Below are 27,714 nucleotides of genomic sequence, written 5' to 3' on the forward strand. Positions count from 1 at the left end.
TTGACCTTTAGTACTGCAAAAATGTATCTGTACAGAAAAATTGTAACTATTTACTTACCCAGGGCAATGCCATCCATAGATACATAGATAGACGTTGAAAAAAGACACAAGTCCATCCAGTTTAATCTATAGTCTACATCCATGGGGCCATTTGGGGCGACTGCCACCCATGGGGGCAAGGTGGGTGCAGTACTGAGGTCTGAGTCTCCATACCAGTAAAAATGGCCCTGTACTTACCTGACCACCATCTTCCACCAGTAGCGCCTAGGTAAGCGATGCCAAGCTCCATACATCAAGATCCTGAAGAATACAGAGCAGCCTGAATCTCATGAGAGAAAGCACTGGACTTCTTGCGGGATTTGGGGTACTCATCATTCCCCAGCAATTTCCCTGTAAGGACTGTGACATCCCTACTAGAGATGCTAAAGTACTCTAAGTATATGATCTCATTTTTTTTATTTACATGTAGATTTTGCAGTGCCTTGAAGCAGCAAGTGGAGGGAACATGGAATGTCCTCTAATAGGATTCATCAGAGAATGTGTCCGAGCAGAGGTGAGTCTTGGAATTGTGCTCACAAGATGACATTTAAATGAGGTTTCATGCTTTTGAATCCCGCAGTGATCAAGACAGACCTAATTCATGGGGTCATTTACAATGATTGCACACGACAACATTAGGGGACAAACTCGACAAGCTCACACTGAGAATTGTTTCTGTTGGCATAAAAAGTAGCGCAATATAAAAATGAAAATAAAAACGCTCTTCAAAATGAACTAAAAATGTGCACTGCCAATGTCAATGCCTCTTCATTGTTGCATTGTTACATAGTTGTAAGGTTGAATAAAGATAGTGGTCCATCAAGTTCAACCAGATCAATTGTCTTGATCTTCTGCTGAAGTACCAAAGATAAAGTTGTATAAATTGTGGAATGTCCATAGATATTTCTACATTGCTAATAAATACTGTAATACATGAAGATCTTTTCCAGGTAATGTACACTTTGAAGGTTTCTGACACACTAAATGGTTAGTGTAGGACATGGTGCAGTTTGGGTGATCCTACTCGCCACTTGAATTAGGGGGATTCTGTAATGGTAATTTTATGTACATCTTCACATAATTTCTCTGAGTCAGTATCCTCTTTGCTGTTCTCTGCATTATCCAATGTGATGTAGCATCCTGAATCTCGAGGACAATCGAGTTCACTTTTGTTTTTGGAAATGTCAGGGCTGAGTGTCAGGGGTGCTGCTTCTTTATCCGGTTCTTGACCACCTGTCAAAACAGACAAATCAATGATCTGCTGACACAATTTCCTAAAGAAACAAGGCTAAGGGAATATTAATATGACTCTGTACTCTAGGAATACTGGAGACAAACAGTGTCCATTGTGCCTGACATGTCAAAGCAAAAGTATAATTTTTACCAAAGAAACCCCAAAAACATATATTGGAAAAGCAGTCTTTGATTGTCTAGACCAGGGTTTATTCAGAGCTTGCTAGGGGTTCCTTGAAAAATTAAGCATTACTAACTCCCAGTAACCACTAATACCAATTACCTTTGTAGTACCGTCTGTGTTTCAGTGTAGGAAAATGTAGTTCGGTTTCCCTGTAGGCAGAGGAACTAGGGGTTAATGTGTTTAGTTAGCTGGCAGAGCTCAAAGGTCTGTTACCTTCCCCTGGCTTCTGGAACTGCTGGAAGGTTCTAGAACTTAGAGAGCAGATAAGCAGAGACTAGGCCTGAATATTTATGGAGTCTCCTCCAGTCCCTGGGTGGGGACAGCCCAGAAGGTGGAGAGATGGACCATAAATATTCTGTAGCCTGGCCATGTGGGAGCAGAGACCAGGGTCCAGTTGCCTGAGGGGGAACCCCTGTGCTGGGGGGCTCTGGCCCTGGGCAGAAGAAAGGAGTCAGAAAGAGACAGACCAGAAGCAGTAGAAGCTTCACACCATTTTAGCCTCAGCTAGGCTTAGCTGAAGCCATCCTGGAAGCCAGGGTCAGGATCTATTCAGCAGGAGGTCTGTGCAGCAGTCACTTGAGCTTAAATAATAACCTAAGGGACTGAGTGAGCAGCTTCAGCCACTATACCCCAGAGCCTGATAGAGGAGAAGCAGCAAAGTGCAATACCCAGCTTTCTTACCACCTAGGGACAGCTTAGAGACACTTAAACTAGTACAGCTACCCCTGTACCTCTTGCTTGGGTATCTAAGGAACAGCCAAGTGCATCAGCATTTTCTACATAAATAAAGCATCTGCATTCAGTGTTTGTAACATTTTATTAGTTGAGCTGATCTATTTACTTAGGGGAGGACAGCATGGTGATCATTAGCAACCAGAAGACAGCTTTAAGTCCTCAGTTTGCATTCAAGTTACAGTTCTGATCATCCCATACCTTCCCTTCCATATCCAAGTTCATCTCCATAATAAACTAAAACAAAACAAAACACCCCGGACTAGTTCTTGCAGTCTGAGCAAGTGCTGAAAAATACCTGTTGCCTGGCTGTGCATGTGAGGGGAGGCCCAAATATCCAGCAGCTCCTAAGGGGACAGCGCTACACCTTTTTAGCTGTCTGTAAGGGGACAATTTTGTAAGAGTGTCCATCTTCCACTGACTATTAACATAAGGGCTCTTTCTCCCATTGGCCACCAATGTTTAGGACCAATAAACCGACTACTAATATATATGGAGCTCTTTCAACTGACCTCCAGTGTAAGGCCTCTTTCACACAATCAGACTAATCAGGTCCATCTGTCAGTTTTTCAGGTGGACCTGATCGGCCCACCCATTCTCCTCTATAGGGAGGCTGATGTCAGCGAACATACACCCGCCTGGCAGCTGATCCGACAAGATCCGCTGATAACAGACAGATGGCGATACGTTCACCATCCATCCAGCGGGTCGGATCGGATGAAAACGTGGCTGTCTGTTTTCATCCGATCGCCCCATAGAGGAGAGCAGGACTCTGACAGGTCCATATTTGCACAGTGAGTGGAGATGGACCTGTCATCCGCCTGCTCAGCCGGGATAAACTGAGCAATCCCCGCTGAGCTAGCAGAGTCCATCCAAACGGATCCCCCCTGTGTGAAAGGGGCCAATTTTCCCTGTTGGCATTTCTTTTCTGGCCTTTATGATGTGTTCCATTTCATAACTGGAACTGAAACAAGCAACAGGGTGGTGTTCTGGGGGATATATATGCTAGGTACGTTACATTTTTTATTTTAAATATATTTACAATTTACAGGCCATGCAAATGTTTGGTGAGCTAGAAATGTATTCTTATAGCAGGGGTTCCCTGAGATTTAACTTTTTTTTTTCAAGGGTTCCTCTGTATTAAAAAAGTTGAGAAAGTCTGGTCTAGACTTTAGATAAGCTTTAACTCGCTTGAGACTAGGATCACTCTAAGCCCTTGTTCACACTGTGGCAGCTTCAAAGTCAAGGGACTTTAAATCCGACATCCCTGCATGAATTTTTTCGGGGCTTGCATATGACTTCTTTAACAGAAGTCAATGCAAGTCGTGTTGAAGTGGCACCAAAGTAGTGCAGGAACCTTTTTCAAAGTGGGAGTGACTTGAGTCGCACTGATTAGAACTGTTTCACTGCCGTTAATGGGGCATGACTTGTCATGTGACTTTGAACTCTCAAGTTGCATGACAAGTAGTGCCAGTGTGAACTGGGGCTAAAAAAGGAGCCCTGGGGAAGTTTATAAAGCTGTAGTAAAAGTAGCAAGGCTTAGACCCACTCCTCTGTGCATAGAAAGATACGGAATAAAAATAGATAATGAAAGATTTTCTATAAAAGAGGTAGTGGTGATTAGACATGTTTACCTGGACTTGTTCTGTAATGGTGAAGAGAAGACATTTATAGTTTACCAAGTTATTGCTTTAGTTTATTAGAACTGCAGCGGTTTGGACAAGCTTTGAACAAAACAAGTGCAGTTAAATATGTCTAACTACTGCTAGATATACCATAACCTGGATAAATAAGAACATTTATGGCTCCTGTACATTTGCGGCTGTGATTGCCACCCACCAAAGATTGCTTTTCAGAGGGCTGTTGACAGGGGGCTGGGTGGTGCTATGCCATCTACTGGATGCCTGTTTTGGTCCTGGAAAGCCTGCAACATTGCATGGGGTTTCAGGGCGATTGCAGCACGGCTCTTTTCACGTAAATGGATCACATTTGGTGGCAGTACTGCCCTTTGAATGGGACAAGGGGTAAATTTTTTGTTGGGGCATGTGTACCATCCTTTGCGACTGGCATGTAAGGTTAAGGTGGTCAGTCGGGGAGCAGGAAAATTGCAACTCAACTGCCTTAGCCACAACTGTAAACGAGACTTTACAGACCTTCTATAAAAGAATATTATAGGGAAGTAGGGTAAATTGGCGCTGCCAGCACTGATTTCCTCACCCATCACCCACGTTTTGGAACCACTTCTGGGACCTATTTCTTGTCTCTAAAAAGGAAATTGTTCACCTATATATTTTATCCTATTTTTATAAGAACATCACTTATGGACTTTGCTGGAAACTAATTGTTTTATATGGACTTCTTTACCGGATCACTTATATCAATTTAATTATACACATATTTATTTTTCGATTCACTAATAATCACCTAATTTATTGATATTTAATATCTGTTTTTAGATCACTTTGCTACAACGTTTAAAAGTCACCTTATACACCTCTATTAATTGTATATATATTTTCTTCATTCACTGGGACTTTTATAGTTTTATCAATTATTTATAGGGTAGCACTATTTTCACCTGCATTTTTATTCCATTCTTTATGTAATAGAACCAGTCACTTTGAGCTGCACAATATCACTTATATTTTATATTATTGCCATTTATATTATTGTGTGTTTCTATACTTATTACTTATTTATTGGTCTAGTGCAATTGCCTATATTTATTTGGTCTTAACAGCAACACACCATACCTACTGATTGATTTATGATTTCTTGGCAGCGCCAATTTACCCTACTTCCCTATAATATTTGAATATAGCTTTTACACTATATTTTTTGGGGTAGGCTGCAGCCAATCTTTTCAGTTACATCCAGTTGCGCGGGATTTTTTACACATTTCACTTCTATAAAAGAAGTTTTGGGTGGCAAAACCTCCATGGAGCCTGTATGAAGAACAGTTGTACTGAACTTTCCCCACTCTTTCCTTACCCTGATTAGTTTTAGAGATCTGCAGGACCCTCTAGATTTAAAGGTTAATCTTTCAACACAGCCACAGGCAAAGACAGTACAAACAGTAAGGAAAGAGATCAATAGGAGAATTCCAGTGTCAGGTCTTCACATTGTGCTTATGGAGGGAAGAAAATAATTACTTTTGAGTTTTTTTTACAAATCTCCTACTGTAAACTTCAAATCCAAGCAAATTAAAAAAAAAAAAAAAAAACACCAATTAAAGCAGTTATATATTCATTAAACAATAACGATATGCATTTTCAGATGCAACTAGTGTAAGTAGCTGGTTTTAATTTTGTATTAGTTTCTTGTAATCACCTATACTAGTGGTCTCCATACTTTCTAAATGAAAGACAAGAAAATTCCCTGGTGTTGGTGTAAGAATACAATAGGGGATTTACTAAAACTAGTGCACACAGAATTTGCTGAAGCAGTGCATAGTAACCAATCAACTTCCACATTTTGTCAAAGCTTAATTGAACAAACTGAAGTTAGAAGCAGATTGGGTACAGTACACAACTGCACCAGATTCTGTGTGCACCAGTTTTAGTAAATCTCCTCCTATGTCTCATCATTGGTGTCAGTGGGAGGAAAAGTGCCCTATCGTTGGTGTCATTGGGAGGAATAGTACCTCATTGTTGGTGTTAGTGGTAGGAATAGTGCCCCATCATTAGTGTCAGTGGGAGAAATCGTGCCCCATTGTTAGTGTCAGTGGAAGGATTTGTGCCCCTTTATTGGTGTCATTGGTAGGAATAGTGCCCCATTATTGGTAGGAATAGTTCCCTAATCCTTGGTGTTATTGGTATGAATAGTGCCCCATTCTTGGTGCCATTGGGAATAGTATCTCAAAAATAGTGTAATTGGGAAGAATTGTGTCCCATCATTGTCAATGGAAAGAATTGTACCCCATTGTTGGGAGAAATAGTCTCCCATTGTTGATGTCACTGGGAGGAATAGTGTCCCATCGACGGTGTAATTGGGAGAAAAAGTGTCCCATCATTGTTGTCAGCGCTTCCGAAGGAGTTGTATCGGATTGTCGATGTCATTGAGAGGAATAGTGCCCCTTCTTTGTGTCAGTAGAAGGAATTGTGACGCAACTTTGGTGTCACTGGGAGTAATGGTGCCCCATCAGTGTCAGTGGGGGGAAATATGCCCCTTTGTTGGTGTAAGAAGAAGGAAAATTGCCCCATTATTCATGTTAGTGGATGAAATAGGGCCCAATGTGCCATATAAAGGCAAGCAAGAGGCCGCATCCAGCCCCTGAGCCGCAGTTTGAAGACCACTGCTCTGTACAGCAGAACTCGGTGTCCTGCATGCATGCAAGGCTGACAAGAAACTTGCTGCTGGGGAAAAATCAGAATGAGCAGAGGGCTGAACTGCCTCTGTTCCTTCCCTTTCTAATCACAGACTGAGGTGACCTATCTTTTTTGCTTAACTGCTGGAGATAAAAATCAGGTCACCAGACAGGCTGTGAAATCTGACAGGTATATATATCAAAACCGCATAGGCAAAAATACAAATCCTTTACGAGGTAAAACATCTCCTGTATATGTATTTTAACTGTGTATTTTATTTGCTTGGAGTTTGGCTTTAAAGGAAAGAAAAAAACAGCATTAGTAAGTGGAAGTCCTATTCTACATCTGTTACTGTGACACAGTCTAGAGAACGCACTGCACTTGGAAATCAGCTAAATAAGTATTTATTTATTTTCTGTCTATGAAAGTGAGCAACCTATTTAAACCTTAAACCAATAAATGACTATTGTAAGAGGACATGGAAACGTAAAATAGTAGCTGCCTGTCCTTACACCCACTTCTACCGGATTACCTGAGTCTCCTAGGCAGTATTGACCTATAAAATACGAATCCAGTTTATATTTTCAAAGTCAAGTGCCAGTTTATTTTCCATATATTGCTGTGAAAGACTAAGAAGAGCTGGATATGTATGATTGTTGCATTCTTTATTAAATGCATAACTAAACATTTTATGTCTGAACTCTGACTATTTAGACTGCTTATTTTATTATAGTTAAGTGGATGAGACGCAAAATGGGATCATTACAAGACCTCTACAGATTGCTCTCCTTTGAATAAAAGTAAAAAAAAAAAAAAACAGAAAAATAGGCATTTACCATACCAGCAACACTACTGTTTGTGCTGAAATTGTTACCTAAAGGACTTGTTCACACTATCTTTGCACTCTGAAGATTGATCTGCGCTCAGATGCTCTTTAGAGAGCATTTGACAAAAGGAATTTCCATGTATTTAAAGGGGTTGTAAAGGCACAAGGCGTGAAGGTAAAAAACCTTCTGTGTGCAGGAGCCCTCCAGACCCCCCTATTACTATCCTGAGCCTCCTCTCGATGAAGCAATGTTGACGAGAGCCTTGTCTCTTCAGGTACTGAAACTCCTGATTGACTTTCGGCAGTAGCAGGAGCCATTGGCTCCTGCTGCGGTCAATCACAGCCAGTGAGACAATCAGAAGATGAAGGTGGCGAGGCTGAATCACAGCTCTGTGTGTAAATGGACACACAGAGCCGCGGGTTGGGAGCGCGCCTGCTTGGGTGCCCCCAGAGCAAGCTGTTTGCCGGTGAGGGACCCAAGAAAAGGAGGATCCGGGCTGCTCTGTTCAAAACCAACTGCACCGAGGAGGTAAGTATAACATGATTGTTAGTTTTTTTAAAAAACAACAATATTTTAATATCACTTTAAAGTGGAACTTTACTATCTCAATCAATATTGATTATTTTTAATCCTCATACTGCTAGCAATAATAAACAAATAGGAAAGTATATCATATTTACTTGTTTTAAACGTTTTTTTTTTTACATTTCTTTAGTTATTTCCTGGTTTCTGGCCTAGGCAAAAGAGGTCATATATGCCACAGGAGGGGAGAAGAGAAGGAGGGGTTTTCTCAGCTGAGCATGCATAGTTGAGCTAAGGGCAGGAAGTTTCATGAATCATTTGCCCTTAGGGTTCTTTCATACGGGCTTTCCGCCCGGCAGACTCGGTTTTGCTCAGTGGGGTTGCCCGCTGAGCAAGCGGATGACAGGTCCATCTCTGCTGTCTGTGCTGAGACGGATCTGTCAGATCCCCGCTCTCCACTATGGGAGATCAGGTGAAAACGGACTGCCTGTCAGATCGGATTGGATAGCATCGGGTGTCACAGGACATGCACCGCTGACATCCACTGCTCCATAGGGCTGCATGGAGCATCCGATCAGGTCTCCCTGAAAAACTGACAGGCGGACCTGATTGGAAAGCCCGTGTGAAAGGAGCCTTAAGCTGGATACACACTATCCAACTTTTGTGGTTAGATTTCCTTCAGATTTAACTTTTCTATGTAGTGCAAGGGCCTGCCTGATTGCATACAAATTGAAAGTGTTTAGGTTTGACCTCATATTATATGGTTTTGGTAAGTCTAAAGGAAAAAGACTTCAGAAAATTGTATAGTGTGTATGGCCCATTACTCAAGATGGCCATGGACAGAAATGCTAGGGGGTGTTTTTTTAAAGAGATTTCTTACCAAAATAAAGCATAGGGACATGAATGGAGGGACACATCAAAAAGGGTTTTTTTTTTTTTTTTTTGTGGGTGGGTAAAGGATATAGACTACCCAATGTGATCACTCTAAAAGATTTTGGCTGAAGTCCCACTATAATATTTTACACCCGAATGCTTCCCATTCAGCCTGTAATCATTATAGCTGTTTGGCATTTACCCTTTACCTTGGTACTTCCTTTTTCAGGGTGACAATACACACCAACTACTTTACAATGCAATGGTTGTAACTCTACCATGTGTGGTCCTGTTATTGGCGCACGGTATGCATGCAAGCATGTTTAATACAAAGAAGTTCTAGGATGAGTGAGTAATGTCAGTGGAAGTAAAACACTGGTAAAGAAATCTCCCACTTCTCACCCCAGCCATGACAGCACTCTGCAAGTGGGAAAATGACTGCTAAAAAAATGCAAGCGAAAAAAGTATTTTTTTATTATACAATAGTTTATATTCATCTATTTAATGTTTAAAATATTTAATTTTTATCTGCTCTAAGTTCCTGAAGACCATTTATATTGAAATCCTAACGGATAATGATTTTTTTATTTGCTATTTTAAACTATTATTATTATTTGTTTTTATATATAAAATATAATTTTTACTTTTTTCATTCAATAGTGCATTTCAGTGGTGCTGGTCTCCTACAGCCTCTTTCAGTCACCTCCTGTCTACATCCACCCTCTCCAGCATTGGCTGCACACCTTTGCTCTGGATTGGCTTCCTAATAGTGACAACAGCGGATTATGCCTGCGCAATGCATGTTGGGATGTTTGTAGTCTCTACCAAAGTGAAGTACAGCTGTTGTTACCCCCCCCCCCCAATAACAAGAAGTGCCTGCCCTGCCCCCCCAATAACAAGAAGTGCCTGAACTAGGACCTTGATGGTTGGATCACCAAATATTCTTTAAGAAAAGATGCATATTTCAAGATATTAAAAAACACTTTTGAAATTACAATAATATTAGATTTACTTAGGTTTACTCTAAGTAGCCACACACATACACACACCATAGCAAAAGAAGGAAAATGTTCCCAATGAATGACTTAGGAGTGTATAATAAGCTCCATGCATGTGATGATATTGTCATTGTGTCCTTTACAAGCTCATGTGATCGTCTATTTATAAAGAAGGTTGTCAGAAGCCTTCATGTAGGTGTAATTGTCCGATTTGGCTTTACTACAAAGTAGTAACCTTGGCCCAACCTAACCTGATTGTGTGCCTGAATATAGCTGGTGTCATAATTTATACTGCTGTAATCAGCAACCAAATTTTTTAAGCAAACATATGTAATATAATGACAGGGTAGGAAGAAACACTTACAGTCGGGATCCTGTAGGTTGTCTATGGCCACCAGAAACCTCATCCTTTCTTCAGGGTTGGTGATATTCAGCTCACAGAGATGGCTCTCCTTTATGTCCTTCAGATCAACTAGTGTCTCATATCCATTAAGAAGCAGGCTGGACATATATTCCTGGAAAACAGGGCAACAACACAAACGTTCATAAGTTCAAGACAATTATTTGCAGAGAGCTTTCATGCTCTTTAAGTGTTACTAAACCCACAACAGTAAAATCAGTGTGTATATGCAGTAAAGCAGGCTTGTTATACTTACTGTGAAACCTTAGGGGTTAATCCTGCACATTCTGTAAAAAGGCTGTTTGATCCTGTCTTCTCCGATCCCCCCCCCCTTTTTCCACTGTCCCCAATCCATCTCCTGATAGTAGCCTTGGAGGCACTCTGCACATGCTCAGTTTGGTATGTATTGCTAGAGTTATTTTTTGTAAGGGTGCGTGTGATCAGCACAGGGCCAATCAATACTGTCCAGACAGAGTCAGGAGTCATGCAGCCTCAAAGGACAGTCAGAGTTGAATGAAAACTCTTTCTACAAGCTTTAACCAGACACTCATAGAAGTCATAAGTCTGCTATATAGTGCCGATGAGAAAAGGTATTTAGCACTTTAACCACTTGCCGACCGCCGCAAGTACATATACTGCGGCGGTCAGCCCCGGCCAGGCAAAGTGATGTACCGGTACGTCACTAGCCTGTCACTGGCTTGTGAGCCAATAGCGGGCGAGCGCACGCCCGCTGAGGCGCGCGCCCGCCCCGGCTCGTTCCCTAACAAGTCAGTGCGTGTGACCGGCGGACCCGATGTCCGCCGGTCATTTGCGATCGTTCGCCGGGAAGGGAGAAAGGCAGGCGGCTAATGTAAACAAACCGCCTGTCATTCTCCCCTTGTGTAAAAATGGAGATCAGACGGTTCTACTATGTAGGACCGTTGGTCTCTGTTTTTACACTAGTAGCCATGTCCAATCACAGTTAGAAACACGCCCCTAGGACACACTTAACCCCTCCCTCTCCAATACAGTTAACCCCCTCCCTGCCAGTGTCATTTTTGCAGTAACAGTGCATATGTATAGCACTGATTACTGCAGTAATGTCACTGGTAACCCCAAAAGTGTCAAAAATGTCAGTCAAGGGTCCGATCTGTCCGCCGCAATGTCGCAGTCCCGCAAAAAAAATCGCAGATCGCCGCCATTACTCGTTAAAAAAAAAAAACACCAAAAATGACAAAAATCTTTCTCTTTTGTTAGTAAACGCGATAGCTTTTGCGCAAACCAATCAAAATACGCTTTTTGCGATTTTTTTTTACCAAACATATGTAGCATAAAACAAATTGGCCGAAAATGGTAATAAATTTTGATTTTTACATTTTTTTGGGGGGGAATTTCATATAAAAAAATGTGAAAAATATTGTTATTTTTGCAAAATTGACGCTCTTTTTTTGTTTATAGCGCATGGTCAAAAAATCACACAGGTGATCAAATACCACCAAAAGAAATCTCTGTTTGTGGGAAAAAAAGGACGTCAAATTCGTTTAGGTACAGCGTCGCACGACCGCGCAATTGTCCGTTAAAGTCACGCAGTGCCGAATCGCAAAATAGGCCCTGGTCAGGAAGGGGGTAAAATCTTCCAGGGCTTAAGTGGTTAATGCCAATAATATAGAAAATGAGTCTGGCTGGTTGATTTGGATAGCTCAGTAAGGTTCTACTTTAGTTAAAGAAGGTCCTTATTCTGACAGATTTCTATATTTGGCAATTTGAACTTAAAGGCCACCTTTTGCAAAAAAAATAAAAAATGCATCCATATTACACAAAGCAAAAATGTGCATTTATTATATACTAATAGATATAAAGGTGAAATTACACTGAAAGCCATAAAAGCAGTTAGCCCAACAATTGATATAAATTCTGTACAGATAAAATATAAGCCTAAGATGCCACACTATAGAAAAATAAAAACCTGCAATAAATACTATAAATGGCAATGCATATAAAATAAATCCAGTGTAAATGCACACTCAGGCTGGGTTCACATATGCTGTGACCGTGGCTCACAGCAGGGAGTCCGGTGCGTCCCTGTTCACCGACTCAGTTCCGAATTTCTGCCTGAATTCGCACCAAATTTGGAGCCAAAGACGCACACAATCTTATGCAAATGCGGACCGCGGCCACCCCGGAGGTGTATGAACCGGCTCCATTGAGAGCCAGTCACACTCTGCTATCATGCCGATTGAAAACCTGCATCCAATTCGCATACGTGTGAACCCAGCCTAAATTAAATAAAAAACAAATAGTCCCAAGAAAAAATTAGCAGGCCCTAAGAGAAATTGCTATGATATAAATCGTTGCAAGAGAGAAGTCTTCAGTGAGGAAAATCTTGATGTACGCAATCAGTTGATATTGTGGACACCACAACTTCTTAGAGGGCACCACCACCTTTGTGTGCAATGGAAACTTTTACCAGAGTTGATGGCCTCTTTAACCACAGAAAGAGTCAAAAAAGGCATGTTCATTTTAATGGTCCCTGCTAAGATATATAGACATACTCTGGGTCACCACCATGTCCTCATGAGTACCCCATCAGCAAATGAAGATAACCAGTAACAACGTGAAAAGAAAGCCAAGAGAGCCACATAGTATAAAACCGTATGGTTGCAAACTACTTACAGAGTAACAGATAAACGCTTGTAAAAACAACCAGTCCCAGGAGTCAAACAGGCCACTTCCAGGTTTCAGATTGCGTGATGACTGCGACTCCGGAACTGGTTCAGAGGTTCAGTTAGAAGGAAGTATCAACTGAACTTCAAGTGTGGTGATGCCACCGTGCTTGTGCTCCACTGAGAACTATGAAATTCCTGCTCTTCTTTATTGTCTCTGTGCAGTGCTTCCTGGGTCAGATCAGAGCACTTCTGATTGGTCAGCACCAGCACAGAGCATCCGTTTGATCCATCCCCAGAAGCACTGCACAGAGAAGAATCAGAAGAGCGGAGATTTCAAATCCCTGGATAGTTGCACCGGCTGTGTGGGTACTGACAGCTCAGCCACCATGGAGGTAAGTACAGTAGGGCCATAAGGCATATAGGACCCATTGGATCTGGTAAGTCATTTAATTTACCCACACCACGGTGAAAAAATCAATGTCACAAGAAATAATGGATACCCGCTTTTGAGCACCTGCACTTTGAATCTACTGGATAAGCACATTTGCACGAAGACTTTTATTGTTTGAACTGTCTGGTCACAACAGTCACCTATTTGGACTTGAATTATATCATACATTGTTTTTTTTGTGCCACGTGCAATTTTAATTTTCACTAATGTTTATTGATTTATTTGTACAACTATTTTTATCTATGATCAGTCATTGATGCAATCAGGTACTTCTTGCATCTATACTGGTTATGTACAAGAACTTGATTACTATTTGAACCACTATTATTTCATATCACTAGGGGTACATTCAGCAAGCACTGTAGCTAGCCTCACTGCCAAGGCTAATACTATTAAGTACAGTAGGGCCCAGGGAGGTTGATAGGGCATACAGTGTTAGTTCAATTTTTGGATGCGCATTTCCGCTTACAGTGCCGGGCCAGTCTCAGAGTTCCAGGATGATGGCTTTCTGTGCATAAACATAAGTGACATCATCTCCAGTCTGCCAATCAAAGGGCACTCAGAAGAAGAAGTCAGCGCAGGACCTTGAACAGGTAAGTATAGAGACTTTGCGTTACCTGATATCAAACTCTTCCTATACAGCAGTGCTAGGGTAGGGGGAAGGAGAAGTCGCACAAAGAGCTGATCAGTCTTGTGGCATTGCAAGGCACATGCTGATAGGAGGAGAGAGCACAGTGAGAGAGAGATGAGCTCATCGATCTACTACTTCACCTTTCACTGTACAGTTACTGCTGGGGAGGGACAAGACCTGTGTTACTTGCCTGTAGCAGAGAAAGATTAGTTATTTTGCCCTTTCATACAGATTTCTACATGTATTTTATGTGTGTACATGTCTCCTGTATTTAGATAATATTTGCTTATCCCTGAGTTGAGCTTTAAACTCTTGCCGACCGTAGTATTACTGCGGCAGGGCGGCTCGGCTGCGCAAAACCACGTAGTACTACGTGATTTTGTGTACAAGGTCTCGGTGGCGCTTGCGCGCCGCCGGAGCCGCGCTGCCGTGCTGCCGCTGTGTTTAGACACAGCGGGAGGCGGGCCTTCGGGAAGAGCGGCGGCGATTGCCACTGCCTCTCGTGATCAGCAGATGAACTGACAGAAGACCCACCTGCTTATGTAAACAAAGCAGGCGAGTCTTCTGTCAGACAGGCAGGGAGAGATCAGAAGTTTCAGCCAAGCTGAAACACTGATCTCTCTGTGCCTGTCACAGAATTATCCCCCTACACAGTGAGCAAGCATATTTAGGCACACATTAACCCTTTGATCACCCCCCAGTGTTAACCCCTTCCCTGCCAGTGCCATTTATACAGTAACAGTGCATACTATTTAGCACTGATTACTGTATTAATGTCACTGGTCCCCAAAAAGTGTCAAAAATGTCAGTAAGGGGTTCGATCTGTCCGCCGCAATGTCGCAGTCCTGCTAAAAATCGCAGATCGCTGCCATTACTAATAAAACAAAAAAATACATTTAAAATCCAAAAATCTATCCCGTAGTTTGTGAACGCTATAACTTTTGCGAAAACCAATTAAAATACGCTTTTTGGGATTTTTTTTTTTTACCAAAAATATGTAGCAGAATACAAATTGGCCTAAACTGATAAAAAAATGTAATTTTTAAAATTTGGTTATTGGGAATGTTTTATAGCAGAAAGTAAAAATATTGTGTTTTTTTCACAATTGTTGCTCTTCTTCTGATTATAGCGTAAAATCTAAAAATCGCAGAGGTGATCAAATACCACCAAAAGAAAGCTCTATTTGTGGGGAAAAAAGGTAAATCAATTGTATTTGGCTACACCATCGCGCGACTGTGCAATTTTACGTTAAAGTAACGCAGTGCCGAATCGCAAAAAAATGGTCTGGTCATTAGGGGGTAAAACCTTCCGTGGCTGAAGTAGATAAGGTGAGGGTTAGGCTAGGCGTGAGGTGTAAGACGAGTGATGAATTTAAAAAATCTCCAAAGAGAACTTTTCTTTTATTGTGGTATTATATTGTGTTATAGTGATTCTGTGATATTACTCACCTGAAGATTGAACCTTTCCAGAAGTTCCTGTAATGTTTTGGGCCTTGGCCGCTTACTTTTCCTTCTCACTATCTTCCTTGGGACAGGTGTTTCCTCTTCAGAAATGATGTCAACATATATGAACTTGAAATTCCCAATTTTGTTATGCAACATGCCGGTCCAAATGCCCATGGGGGTTTTGTATATAATGTCTATAATGTCTCCTTTCTGGAAAACACATGTAGAAAATGGTCATTATGAAATCATGAATGAACTGGGTGTATGTGTTTATAAGAAAACTAGCACCGTACGTTACCTTGATTTTTAGGGAATCGGTGTCATACGGACTGGGGGTAAAGTCAGTATGAACCCTTGCTCGACCACAAAATGGTCCGGTGTAAGGAACATCATCATCAAGTCTGAAACTGTCTCTGTTGCTAGTCCCATCAGAGCAACTTGTTACACCACCTGTAAATAAGCATTTGTGTTTTTTTAGAAATGAATTATTTTATATTACATTTTTTTTTTTTTTCAAACGTTCATTGTTCATTTGTCCCACTTGATTACATCTACTTCATATCTCCCTTTTAGAGGGTTGCTGGGGATTCAGAAATTCATTGTAGTATATTGTGCTATGTACAATCAATGCTGGTCAATTCTGGGTACTGCTGGAAAGACTTGCCTTCTGTATACTGAACACCTACCAAGGACCCGGATAATGTCACAATCTCTGCCTCATCCACACACAGAATCTCTTGTATTCATTGAAAAAAATATAAGACATTCTCTGAATGGTACAGATGCAGAAGTGACACCCTGTGTTCAGTATACAGACAGAAAATCTCTAAGGCGTGTCCAGAAGAGACTGGTGCTTTCTCTATGTATCACAGGCTACTACAATGAGGACGTTTTGCAGGCTGGCATGGCCTGGTACAGAGGCAGGTTGCGATGGTCTGGTACAGAGGCAAGTTGAGATGGTTTGGTACAGAGGCAGGTTGGGATGGTCTGGTACAGAGGCAGGTTGGGATGGCCTGGTACAGAGGCAGGTTGGGATGGTCTGGTACAGAGGCAGGTTGAGATGGTCTGGTACAGAGGCAGGTTGGGATGGTCTGGTACAGAGGCAGGTTGGGATGGCCTAGTACGGAGGCAAGTTGGGATGGTCTGGTACAGAGGCAGGTTGCGATGTCTGGTACAGAGGCAGGTTGAGATGGTCTGGCACAGAGGCAGGTTGGGATGGTCTGGTACAGAGGCAGTTTGGAATGGTCTGGTACAGACAGAGGCAGATTGGGATGGTCTGGTACAGAGGCAGGTTGGGATGGCCTGGTACAGACTCAAGTCGAGATGGCCTGGTACAGAGGCAGGTTGGGATGGTCTGGTACAGAGGCAGGTTGGGATGGCCTGGTACAGAGGCAGGTTGAGATGGTCTGGTACAGAGGCAGGTTGGGATGGCCTGGTACAGAGGCAGGTTGAGATGGTCTGGTACAGAGGCAGGTTGGGATGTCTGGTACAGAGGCAGGTTGAGATGGTCTGGTACAGAGGCAGGTTGAGATGGTCTGGTACAGAGGCAGGTTGGGATGGTCTGGTACAGAGGCAGGTTGAGATGGTCTGGTACAGAGGCAGATTGGGATGGTCTGGTACAGGGGCAGGTTGGGATGGCCTGGCACAGAGGCAGGTTGCGATGGCCTGGCACAGAGGCAGGTTGCGATGGCCTGGCACAGAGGCAGGTTGCGATGGCCTGGCACAGAGGCAGGTTGGGATGGTCTGGTACAGAGGCAGGTTGGGATGGCCTGGTACAGAGGCAGGTTGGGATGGCCTGGGCTGGTACAGAGGCAGGTTGGGATGGCCTGGTACAGAGGCAGGTTGGGATGTCTGGTACAGAGGCAGGTTGAGATGGTCTGGCACAGAGGCAGGTTGGGATGGTCTGGTACAGAGGCAGTTTGAAATGGTCTGGTACAGACAGAGGCAGGTTGGGATGGTCTGGTACAGAGGCAGGTTGGGATGGCCTGGTACAGAGGCAGGTTGAGATGGTCTGGTACAGAGGCAGGTTGGGATGTCTGGTACAGAGGCAGGTTGAGATGGTCTGGTACAGAGGCAGGTTGAGATGGTCTGGTACAGAGGCAGATTGGGATGGTCTGGTACAGAGGCAGGTTGGGATGGCCTGGCACAGAGGCAGGTTGCGATGGCCTGGCACAGAGGCAGGTTGCGATGGCCTGGCACAGAGGCAGGTTGCGATTGCCTGGCACAGAGGCAGGTTGCGATGGCCTGGCACAGAGGCAGGTTGGGATGGTCTGGTACAGAGGCAGGTTGGGATGGCCTGGTACAGAGGCAGGTTGGGATGGCCTGGGCTGGTACAGAGGCAGGTTGGGATGGCCTGGTACAGAGGCAGGTTGGGATGACCTGGTACAGAGGTAGATTGAGATGGTCTGGTACAGACAGAGGCAGGTTGGGATGGCCTGGTACAGAGGCAAGTTGGGATGGTCTGGTACAGAGGCAGGTTGAGATGGTCTGGTACAGAGGCAGGTTGGGATGGTCTGGTACAGAGGCAGGTTGAGATGGTCTGGCACAGAGGCAGGTTGGGATGGTCTGGTACAGAGGCAGTTTGGAATGGTCTGGTACAGACAGAGGCAGATTGGGATGGTCTGGTACAAAGGCAGGTTGGGATGGCCTGGTACAGACTCAAGTCGAGATGGCCTGGTACAGAGGCAGGTTGGGATGGTCTGGTACAGAGGCAGGTTGGGATGGCCTGGTACAGAGGCAGGTTGAGATGGTCTGGTACAGAGGCAGGTTGGGATGGTCTGGTACAGAGGCAGGTTGAGATGGTCTGGTACAGAGGCAGGTTGCGATGGCCTGGTACAGAGGCAGATTGGGATGGTCTGGTACAGAGGCAGGTTGGGATGGCCTGGCACAGAGGCAGGTTGCGATAGCCTGGCACAGAGGCAGGTTGCGATGGCCTGGCACAGAGGCAGGTTGGGATGGCCTGGCACAGAGGCAGGTTGGGATGGTCTGGTACAGAGGCAGGTTGGGATGGCCTGGTACAGAGGCAGGTTGGGATGGCCTGGGCTGGTACAGAGGCAGGTTGGGATGGCCTGGTACAGAGGCAGGTTGGGATGGCCTGGTACAGAGGTAGGTTGAGATGGTCTGGTACAGACAGAGGCAGGTTGGGATGGCCTGGTACAGAGGCAAGTTGGGATGGTCTGGTACAGAGGCAGGTTGAGATGGTCTGGTACAGAGGCAGGTTGGGATGGTCTGGTACAGAGGCAGGTTGGGATGGCCTGGTACAGAGGCAGGTTGGGATGGTTTGGTACAGAGGCAGGTTGGGATGGTCTGGTACAGAGGCAGGTTGAGATGGTTTGGTACAGAGGCAGGTTGGGATGGCCTGGTACAGAGGCAGGTTGGGATGGCCTGGTACAGAGGCAGGTTAGGATGGCCTGGTACAGAGGCAGGTTGAGATGGTTTGGTACAGAGGCAGGTTGGGATGGTCTGGTACAGAGGCAGGTTGAGATGGTCTGGTACAGAGGCAGGTTGGGATGGTCTGGTACAGAGGCAGGTTGGGATGGTCTGGTACAGAGGCAGGTTGGGATGGTCTGGTACAGAGGCAGGTTGGGATGGCCTGGTACAGAGGCAGGTTGGGATGGTTTGGTACAGAGGCAGGTTGGGATGGTCTGGTACAGAGGCAGGTTGAGATGGTTTGGTACAGAGGCAGGTTGGGATGGCCTGGTACAGAGGCAGGTTGAGATGGCCTGGTACAGAGGCAGGTTGGGATGGCCTGGTACAGAGGCAGGTTGAGATGGTCTGGTACAGAGGCAGGTTGGGATGGTCTGGTACAGAGGCAGGTTGGGATGGCCTGGTACAGACTCAAGTCGAGATGGCCTGGTACAGAGGCAGGTTGCGATGGTCTGGTACAGAGGCAGGTTGGGATGGTCTGGTACAGAGGCAGGTTGGGATGGCCTGGTAAAGAGGCAGGTTGAGATGGTCTGGTACAGAGGCAGGTTGGGATGGTCTGGTACAGAGGCAGGTTGGGATGGCCTGGCACAGAGGCAGGTTGCGATGGCCTACCACAGAGGCAGGTTGCGATGGCCTGGCACAGAGGCAGGTTGCGATGGCCTGGCACAGAGGCAGGTTGCGATGGCCTGGCACAGAGGCAGGTTGGGATGGTCTGGTACAGAGGCAGGTTGGGATGGCCTGGTACAGAGGCAGGTTGGGATGGCCTGGGCTGGTACAGAGGCAGGTTGGGATGGCCTGGTACAGAGGCAGGTTGGGATGGCCTGGTACAGAGGCAGGTTGGGATGGCCTGGTACAGAGGTAGGTTGAGATGGTCTGGTACAGAGGCAGTTTGAAATGGTCTGGTACAGACAGAGGCAGGTTGGGATGGCCTGGTACAGAGGCAAGTTGGGATGGTCTGGTACAGAGGCAGGTTGAGATGGTCTGGTACAGAGGCAGGTTGGGATGGTCTGGTACAGAGGCAGGTTGGGATGGCCTGGTACAGAGGCAGGTTGGGATGGCCTGGTACAGAGGCAGGTTGAGATGGTTTGGTACAGAGGCAGGTTGGGATGGTCTGGTACAGAGGCAGGTTGAGATGGTCTGGTACAGAGGCAGGTTGGGATGGTCTGGTACAGAGGCAGGTTGGGATGGCCAGGCACAGAGGCAGGTTGAGATGGCCTGGTACAGAGGCAGGTTGGGATGGCCTGGTACAGAGGCAGGTTGAGATGGTCTGGTACAGAGGCAGGTTGGGATGGTCTGGTACAGAGGCAGGTTGGGATGGTCTGGTACAGAGGCAGGTTGGGATGGCCTGGCACAGAGACAGGTTGGGATGGTCTGGTACAGAGGCAGGTTGCGATGGTCTTGTACAGAGGCAGGTTGGGATGGTCTGGTACAGAGGCAGGTTGCGATGGCCTGGTACAGAAGCAGGTTGCGATGGCCTGGTACAGAGGCAGGTTGCGATGGTCTGGTACAGGGGCAGGTTGGGATGGCCTGGTACAGAGGCAGGTTGAGATAGCCTGGTACAGAGGCAGGTTGGGATGGTCTGGTACAGAGGCAGGTTGGGATGGTCTGGTACAGAGGCAGGTTGGGATGGCCTGGCACAGAGGCAGGTTGCGATGGCCTGGCACAAAGGCAGGTTGCAATCGCCTGGCACAGAGGCAGGTTGCGATGGCCTGGCACAGAGGCAGGTTGCGATGGCCTGGCACAGAGGCAGGTTGGGATGGTCTGGTACAGAGGCAGGTTGGGATGGCCTGGTACAGAGGCAGGTTGGGATGGCCTGGGCTGGTACAGAGGCAGGTTGGGATGGCCTGGTACAGAGGCAGGTTGGGATGGCCTGGTACAGAGGCAGGTTGGGATGGCCTGGTACAGAGGTAGGTTGAGATGGTCTGGTACAGAGGCAGTTTGGAATGGTCTGTTACAGACAGAGGCAGGTTGGGATGGCCTGGTACAGAGGCAAGTTGGGATGGTCTGGTACAGAGGCAGGTTGAGATGGTCTGGTACAGAGGCAGTTTGCGATGGTCTGGTACAGAGGCAGGTTGAGATGGTCTGGTACAGAGGCAGGTTGGGATGGTCTGGTACAGAGGCAGGTTGGGATGGTCTGGTACAGAGGCAGGTTGGGATGGCCTGGCACAGAGGCAGGTTGAGATGGCCTGGTACAGAGGCAGGTTGGGATGGCCTGGTACAGAGGCAGGTTGAGATGGTCTGGTACAGAGGCAGGTTGAGATGGCCTGGCACAGAGGCAGGTTGAGATGGCCTGGCACAGAGGCAGGTTGAGATGGTCTGGTACAGAAGCAGGTTGGGATGGTCTGGTACAGAGGCAGGTTGAGATGGTCTGGTACAGAGGCAGGTTGCGATGGCTTGGTACAGAGGCGGACTGGGATGGCCTGGTACAGAGAGTTTCTTCATATTATGGATATAATATATTGGTTATTCTGTATTTTTAAAAAAAAATATTTGATGGTATTGAATCATATATAATGATGCTGTTATTTATTTTTGGTTCACTAAATGACTTGTGAAAAAATGTTATCCTTGTTTTTCTGTTTCTTTTTTTTCTATCTAGGTCTCACTGGGAATACATGCAATAAAATCAAAAATTTTTTTTTGTGTGTTAAAGGCTTACTCCACCCAAAAGTGAAACTCTACTAAAACGTCAGCTCAGGGTGGGCATCAACATTGTGATGTTTTTACCAGCAGTCAAAAGAGCAGGGAGGAGGAGGGGCAGTGACACTAAGACTGCAGAACTGCAGAGGTGTCACTCTGTGCAGCCATATACCAAAGATCTGATTGGGGGGATCACAGGACACATCTTTTGGCGGTAAAACTTTTCCTATATTTTTTTCAGTTGTGTGTTTACATGTTTGGCTGGTGTTGTATGAGAATTAGATATCAAAACAGTTTCTGCCAATTTGCAACTGAATTATGTTATTTGGAAGGATATCAAGATATGCAATCTGTCATTGCTGGTATGTCACAAGACATTAGTAAGATGGAACTTGTGGAACTGTACCTATAGGTCATTTGTTAGATGGCTCCCCATCTGACGATGTGTTTTTATGAATACTTACTCGATGAACTTTGACCGCTATTCAGACTGTAAAGACTTTCTACGGATTCACTGGCGCGTAGAGTGCACTTCTCAGCAGCGTGCCCACCTGTAGGGTCACTGTCTCGCACAGCAAAATTCCCATCTCCATCTTCGCTCTGAAGAGGAAAAAAAAAACACCTCTGCTTAATTGAGGGTAATAAAATAACAGTTTATCAAGTGATTTATTTTGTAAGTCTTTACAGAATTTAACCTTGATGGGAGCTATAAAGTTTATACATAGAGAGTGTTAAAGTATTAATTGGTCAGATACTGTAACACCCCAGAGGAATATCTAAGCTGGGCTCTGACAGTGCAGGGAGATCAAACACTTTATAACTCATTGGATTACAGACCAATCAAACTGTAAACTCAATTTCAATGATTATAGAACAAGCTGCTATGGTGTAAACGGTTTTCTGCAAAAGGGTAAATAAAAAGAAAACAACCTTTTTTATTATTTTACCCAACGTTCCCCATATTTTCATTCATAGATCAAATGATTACTTAGCCTTTAAGGCATTTGAATGCCACTTAAAGAATATGTTACTCCCCAGCATTTCTAATTCCTGGTATGTGCCTATTTTACTATGTACTTGTATGAAAAAAAATTCTGTTCAGTTTCCATTGCTTCCTTTGTATGAAATCCCCAGTGTTCCTGCCAGTCTCTCTGCTTTCCTATTAAAAACTGATCACACTAGGCATGGGAGCACAGCGTGGTCAGTTTTCTTGATATGCTGGGAACTCAACCTGCCCTCTTCCAATGATTAGACTTGTGCTGACACCCCCCCTCCCCCACAGCCGTTTACTTGGAAGATCAGTGCCCTGCTGTTTCTCCTCCCCCAGCTCTTTGAGCTCCTTATGTAGCTGAGAACAGAGGGTGATGTGATTATCTGGAAAAAAAGTATTTATAATGTTATATATATATATATATATATATATATATATATATATACACACACACACACACACACACACACACACACACACACACACACACACACACACACAGGTTTTGACTTTCATTTCTTTTTTAAACTGAATGGGTTGTTTTACAAGATGAGGATTTTCATATACTTTAAAGTTTTTATGAATACTTAGGATGCTAAGATTGCCCTGTATTTGGTTCCATCCATCTTCCCATCAACTCTTACCAGCTTCCCTGTCCCTGCTGAAGAAAAGCAGGCCCACAACATGATGCTGTCACCACCATGTTTCACAGTGGGGATGGTGTGTTCAGGGTGATGTGTAGTGTAAATTTTCCGCCACACATAGCGTTTTGCTTTTAGGCCAAAAAGTTCAATTTTGGTCTCATCTGACCAGAGCACCTTCTTCCACATGTTTGCTGTGTCCCCCACATGGCTTCTTGCAAACTGCAAATGGTACTTCTTATTCTTTCAACAATGGTTTTCTTCTTGCCACTCTTCCATAAGGGCCAGATTTGTGGAGTGCATGACTAATAGTTGTCCTGTAGACAGATTTTCCCACCTGAGCTCTGGATCTCTGCAGCTCCTCCAGCGTTACCATGAACCACTTGGCTGCTTCTCTGATTAATGCTCTCCTTGCCCGGCCTGTCAGTTTAGGTGGACGGCCATGTCTTAGTAGGTTTACAGTTGTGCCATACCCTTTCCATTTTTGGACAATGGATTGAACAGTGCTCCATGAGATATTCAAACCTTGGAATATTTTTTTAGAACCTAACCCTGCTTAAAACTTCTCCCTGACCTGTTTGGCGTGTTCCTTGGCCTTCATGATGCTGTTTGTTCACTAAGGTTCTCTAACAAACCTCTGGGGGCTTCACAGAACAGTTGTATTTATACTGATATTAAATTACACACAGGTGGACTCTATTTATTAATTTGGTGACTTCTGAAGGCAATTGGTCCCCCTGGATTTTAGTTAGGGGTATCAGAGTAAAGGAGGCTGAATACAAATGCACGCCACACTTTTCAGATATTTATTTGTAGAAAATGTTGAAAACCATTTATCATTTTTCTTCTACTTCACAATTATGTGCCACTTTGTGTTGGTCTATCACATGAAATCCCAATAAAATACATTTACATTTTTGGTTATAACATGATAAAATGTGGAAAATTTCAAGGTGTATGAATACTTTTTCAACGAAATGTAAGCATGGCTTGTTGGGCTCTGTTCACATTTTCTGCACTTTTGATTGCCTTATAGAAAATAAATCATGTTGGGGAGTGTGTGTGTGTGTGTGTGTGTGTTGGGGGGTGGGAGGGGCCTAGCAGGCGTATTGATCTGGACATGACCACTGCAAACTAAAACATGGTTTCTATAAAATTTGTAGGACTCCCATGGAAAAAATCCACTTTATCCAGAAGTCATTTCTGCTTTTGCAGAGGACTATTTACACAGTTAAATCCCTGAAATTAGATCTTTCCTAAAGTGATTGTAAATGATCACCTTGTAAAACAACCCATTCAGTTTAAAATAAAAATGAAAGGCAAAACATTTTAGTATAGATATAAAAATACATTATAAATACCTTTTTTCCCTTTTTTATAAGTGATCACATTCCTTCTGTCCTCAGCTGCACTAGAGCTGGGGGAAGGAGAAGCAACAGTACACTGAGCTTCCCAGTGAATGGTTGTGCTGCAGGGGCGTGTCAGAACAAGTCTGATCATTGGAGGAGAGCACACTGAGTTCCCAGTATAGCTAGAGAACTGACCACGGTGTGTTCTCCTGCTTGGTGTGGTCAGGTTTTAATAGGAAAGCAGAGGGACTGGCAGGAACACCAGGGATTTCACATAAAGGAAGCAATACAAAAAGAACAGGAGACTTTTTCATACAAGTACATGGTGCAGGAGCCACATATCAGGAATATGAAATGTTGGGGTAACAAATGCTTTAATATTTTTTATTTATTTTTTTTATTTCATAGTGTTGTGTAAAAACCTAGTTTTGTGCTTAAGATTTTATAGTAATATTTAATGATTTTCACCTCAGACAGAGCCTTGATGTACTTTTTGCCCATCTTTTTCCTCATGGTCAGAGATATGGCTTTCATCTTTTTACTCAGACTTCCGGCATGATTGGAAGCCTTGTCACCGTCTGGAGGTCCTCCTCCTTCAAATATACTGTCGGAATCACCCATCTGTTTTTAGAACAAATGCACATTAGCTGGGAAAGTTTAGGGCATAACAAAATTACCACACATTTTCTCTTCTAGGAACTTTACGAGGCACTTCATAAATTCAAGGCAACAAGTGAAATCAGCCAGTAAACTTTTTTTTTCTTAAAAGGGTCCCACAAGAGGCTTCAAAATAAAAAATAAACAGCTCTGGCTGCAATACTCACCTCCTTTAAGGCACTTGTGGGTAGTTAAAGCGTGATGCGGCAGCCAATGAGCACACAGAGTCCAAGTGCAATGACAGGAATATGTTGTAACAAGAGTTCAGCAGTTCACAACCAGCCCAGCAGGGAGGCAACCTGACCGGGACACTTATGGCGCTTTTCCACTGCATGGTACCGAATGGTTCGGCTCGCTTTTGTGCTTTTCCACTGCTGGTACCGCATGGTACGGTGTTGGAACGGTTCGGTACGGTACGGCGGCGCTTTTCCACTGCATGGAACCGAACGTAAAGGCTCTCTAAAACATTACCACCTCGATTGTGGTTCCAAGAGGTACCATACTGGTACCATATCCCACAATCCTTTGCATGCAGTCACTACTAGCCACTGATTGGTCAGAGAATCGTTGTTATCCCACCCACTTAACTTTAGTACTACTTTAGTGGAAAACCAAACCGTACCAAACGGTTCCAACACCGTACCATGTGGTACTTGCAGTGGAAAAGTGCCATTACAAAGTGCAACAGTGATGGGACAGTAGACTGTAGACCTGGAGATCCTGTCAGCATCCGCCATGAGGAGCGTAATGCGGCCTGGCCAGTCCATACTCAAAGGGAGGCTTTCCGGGAAGGTTGTTGTGGTCCCTGCACATTCCCTACCCCTACTGAAACTTTCTTTGGCTCTAAGTATTGTCCCCAACAGATGGGTAACCCGTCCCTGCACTAGCCACCCGCAAATTATGCACCAGGGTCTTAAATAAACTCTGTCTGAACCAAGATAGCCAACAAAGTCACATGGGGCACCAGGATCCAATTGGGTAGCTGCCTCCCTGTAACCGAGGAAGCCTTAGGTGTCCAAACTATGGCCCTCCAGCTGTTGCGAAACTACACATCCCATGAGGCATTGTAAATCTCTGACATTCATATACATAACTAGGCATGATGGGAATTGTAGTTCCTGAACAGCTGGAGGGCCAAAGATTGGACACCCCAGCTAGAGGAACTAGGTTCCTCTTTTCTCTCCCCATATCTGCATTGCCACTGTGGATGAGCGCCACCTGCATTGGAGAATATAGACTGCACCTGCCTACACACTGTCCCCCCACAGCAATTCCTGTCTGTCACTAGATATCCTTAGACCCCTTTCACACAGCCGGTTTGTTGCAGCTTCCGAATTCCTGCGGCAAGAATCTGCGGATTCTTGCTGCAGGAATGACCGAGTTATGCGATTAGAAGTTAGTCTTTAGATTTAAATTACAGGTATATAACGCCAACAATTTACATATCACTTTACATATACGGTATATTGTACAATCATATTGGTCCCTGCACTCAAGGAGTTACAATCTAAGAACCCTAACTCACATTCATACATACACATACTAGGGCTAATTAACCTACCAGCATGTTTTTTGGAGTGTGGGATGAAACCAGAATACCCAGAAGAAACTGACGCAGGCACGGGGAGAACATGCAAACTCAAGGCAGGTAATGCCATGGTTGGGATTTAAACCAACAAACCAAGTGCCACTAGGCAGAAATTCTAACCACTTAGCCATTGTGCTGCCCATGGTAGTTAGTGGAAAATTCCTCCCTTATAGTGGTAGTCAGGGTAAGTGGGAGCTCAACCCACCATTGCTCACAACTCAAGCAACCCCCAGCTTCTCTGAAGGAACCCCAGGTTTAAAAAACACCACTCTAATGTGTAGGGATGAGGCTGCCGTGTAAGAAGGGGAGCTGCATGAACTAGGGTACACGCAAACCTGAATTTCCACAGGCTGAGATTCAGGGGTCATTCAGACAAGAAAAAAACTGCTAACTATAGCAATTTACTGTAGTTAGTAGGCCAATCAATTGCACCAGCTAAATGCTGGGATAGGAATTGTCTTCTAAATAAGTTCAAAGTCAAAATTTAAAAATTTGTATAGAATGTACCTTAAAATTACATTTATATTACTACCTTTATAAATAATGGTTTAAAATTCTAGTACAATGTGCTTTTCTTTTAGTGATTAAGAGATTACAATATGAACTGCCAGTCTTTTCTGCTGAAGGATAAATATAAAATTGCATTGGAATTTCCAAAATCAGATATTGATAATTTTATCATCACTTCCTGTTGACGATAATGCAAACCACATGGTAAAAATATACCATACTTTAAATACAGAATTTACAGTATAATATAAATGCTTAGAGAGGGATGAAATGCATTTATTATATCTTCCTATATACAGTAAATAGGTAGCATCACTCAACAGTGGAGTTATGCTAGGGATCTGATCTGGAAGATTTACTGAGGAGTCGTCTGCCTGAGACTGGAGGGTGGTATCAAGGTACCCGGGGACACTTTGAGTACAGACCTGTGTGAAGGATCCTATTCACTGTTCCTGTGATTAACCCCCGGTGCACTAAAACTAAGGCTTGCCTGGGATGTACTCATAGTGTCCCCGGGTACCTTGATACCACCCTCCAGTCTCAGGCAGACGACTCCTCAGTAAATCTTCCAGATCAGATCCCTAGCATAACTCCACTGTTAGCTTCAGGGAATCTAGCAAAATAG

The 27,714-nt window shown here is 44.3% G+C and overlaps 1 protein-coding gene and 1 long non-coding RNA gene across 2 annotated transcripts in view; one reads left to right on the forward strand and one right to left on the reverse strand.

Annotated features, from left to right (window-relative positions):
* Positions 1-521: 521 nt before the first annotated feature.
* The window catches only part of SAMSN1 (SAM domain, SH3 domain and nuclear localization signals 1), a 178,049-nt gene continuing 150,856 nt past the window's right edge, over positions 522-27,714 (reverse strand). The window contains exons 12-17 of the mRNA XM_082244679.1: positions 24,803-24,955; positions 21,818-21,953; positions 15,586-15,737; positions 15,291-15,497; positions 10,080-10,230; positions 522-1,272 (exon numbers count right to left, since the gene is read on the reverse strand). Coding sequence (XP_082100805.1) covers positions 1,076-1,272; positions 10,080-10,230; positions 15,291-15,497; positions 15,586-15,737; positions 21,818-21,953; positions 24,803-24,955 — 996 coding nt within the window. The 3' untranslated portion in view covers positions 522-1,075. The remainder of the gene's footprint in view (positions 1,273-10,079; positions 10,231-15,290; positions 15,498-15,585; positions 15,738-21,817; positions 21,954-24,802; positions 24,956-27,714) is intronic.
* LOC309545471 overlaps positions 11,220-27,714 on the forward strand; it is a 960,129-nt gene continuing 943,634 nt past the window's right edge. The window contains exon 1 of the long non-coding RNA XR_014224895.1: positions 11,220-11,301. This is a non-coding gene — a long non-coding RNA (uncharacterized lncRNA). The remainder of the gene's footprint in view (positions 11,302-27,714) is intronic.

This window comes from Pelophylax lessonae (assembly GCF_965119305.1).
Source record: "Pelophylax lessonae genome assembly, chromosome: 2".
Taxonomy (NCBI): Eukaryota; Metazoa; Chordata; class Amphibia; order Anura; family Ranidae; genus Pelophylax; species Pelophylax lessonae.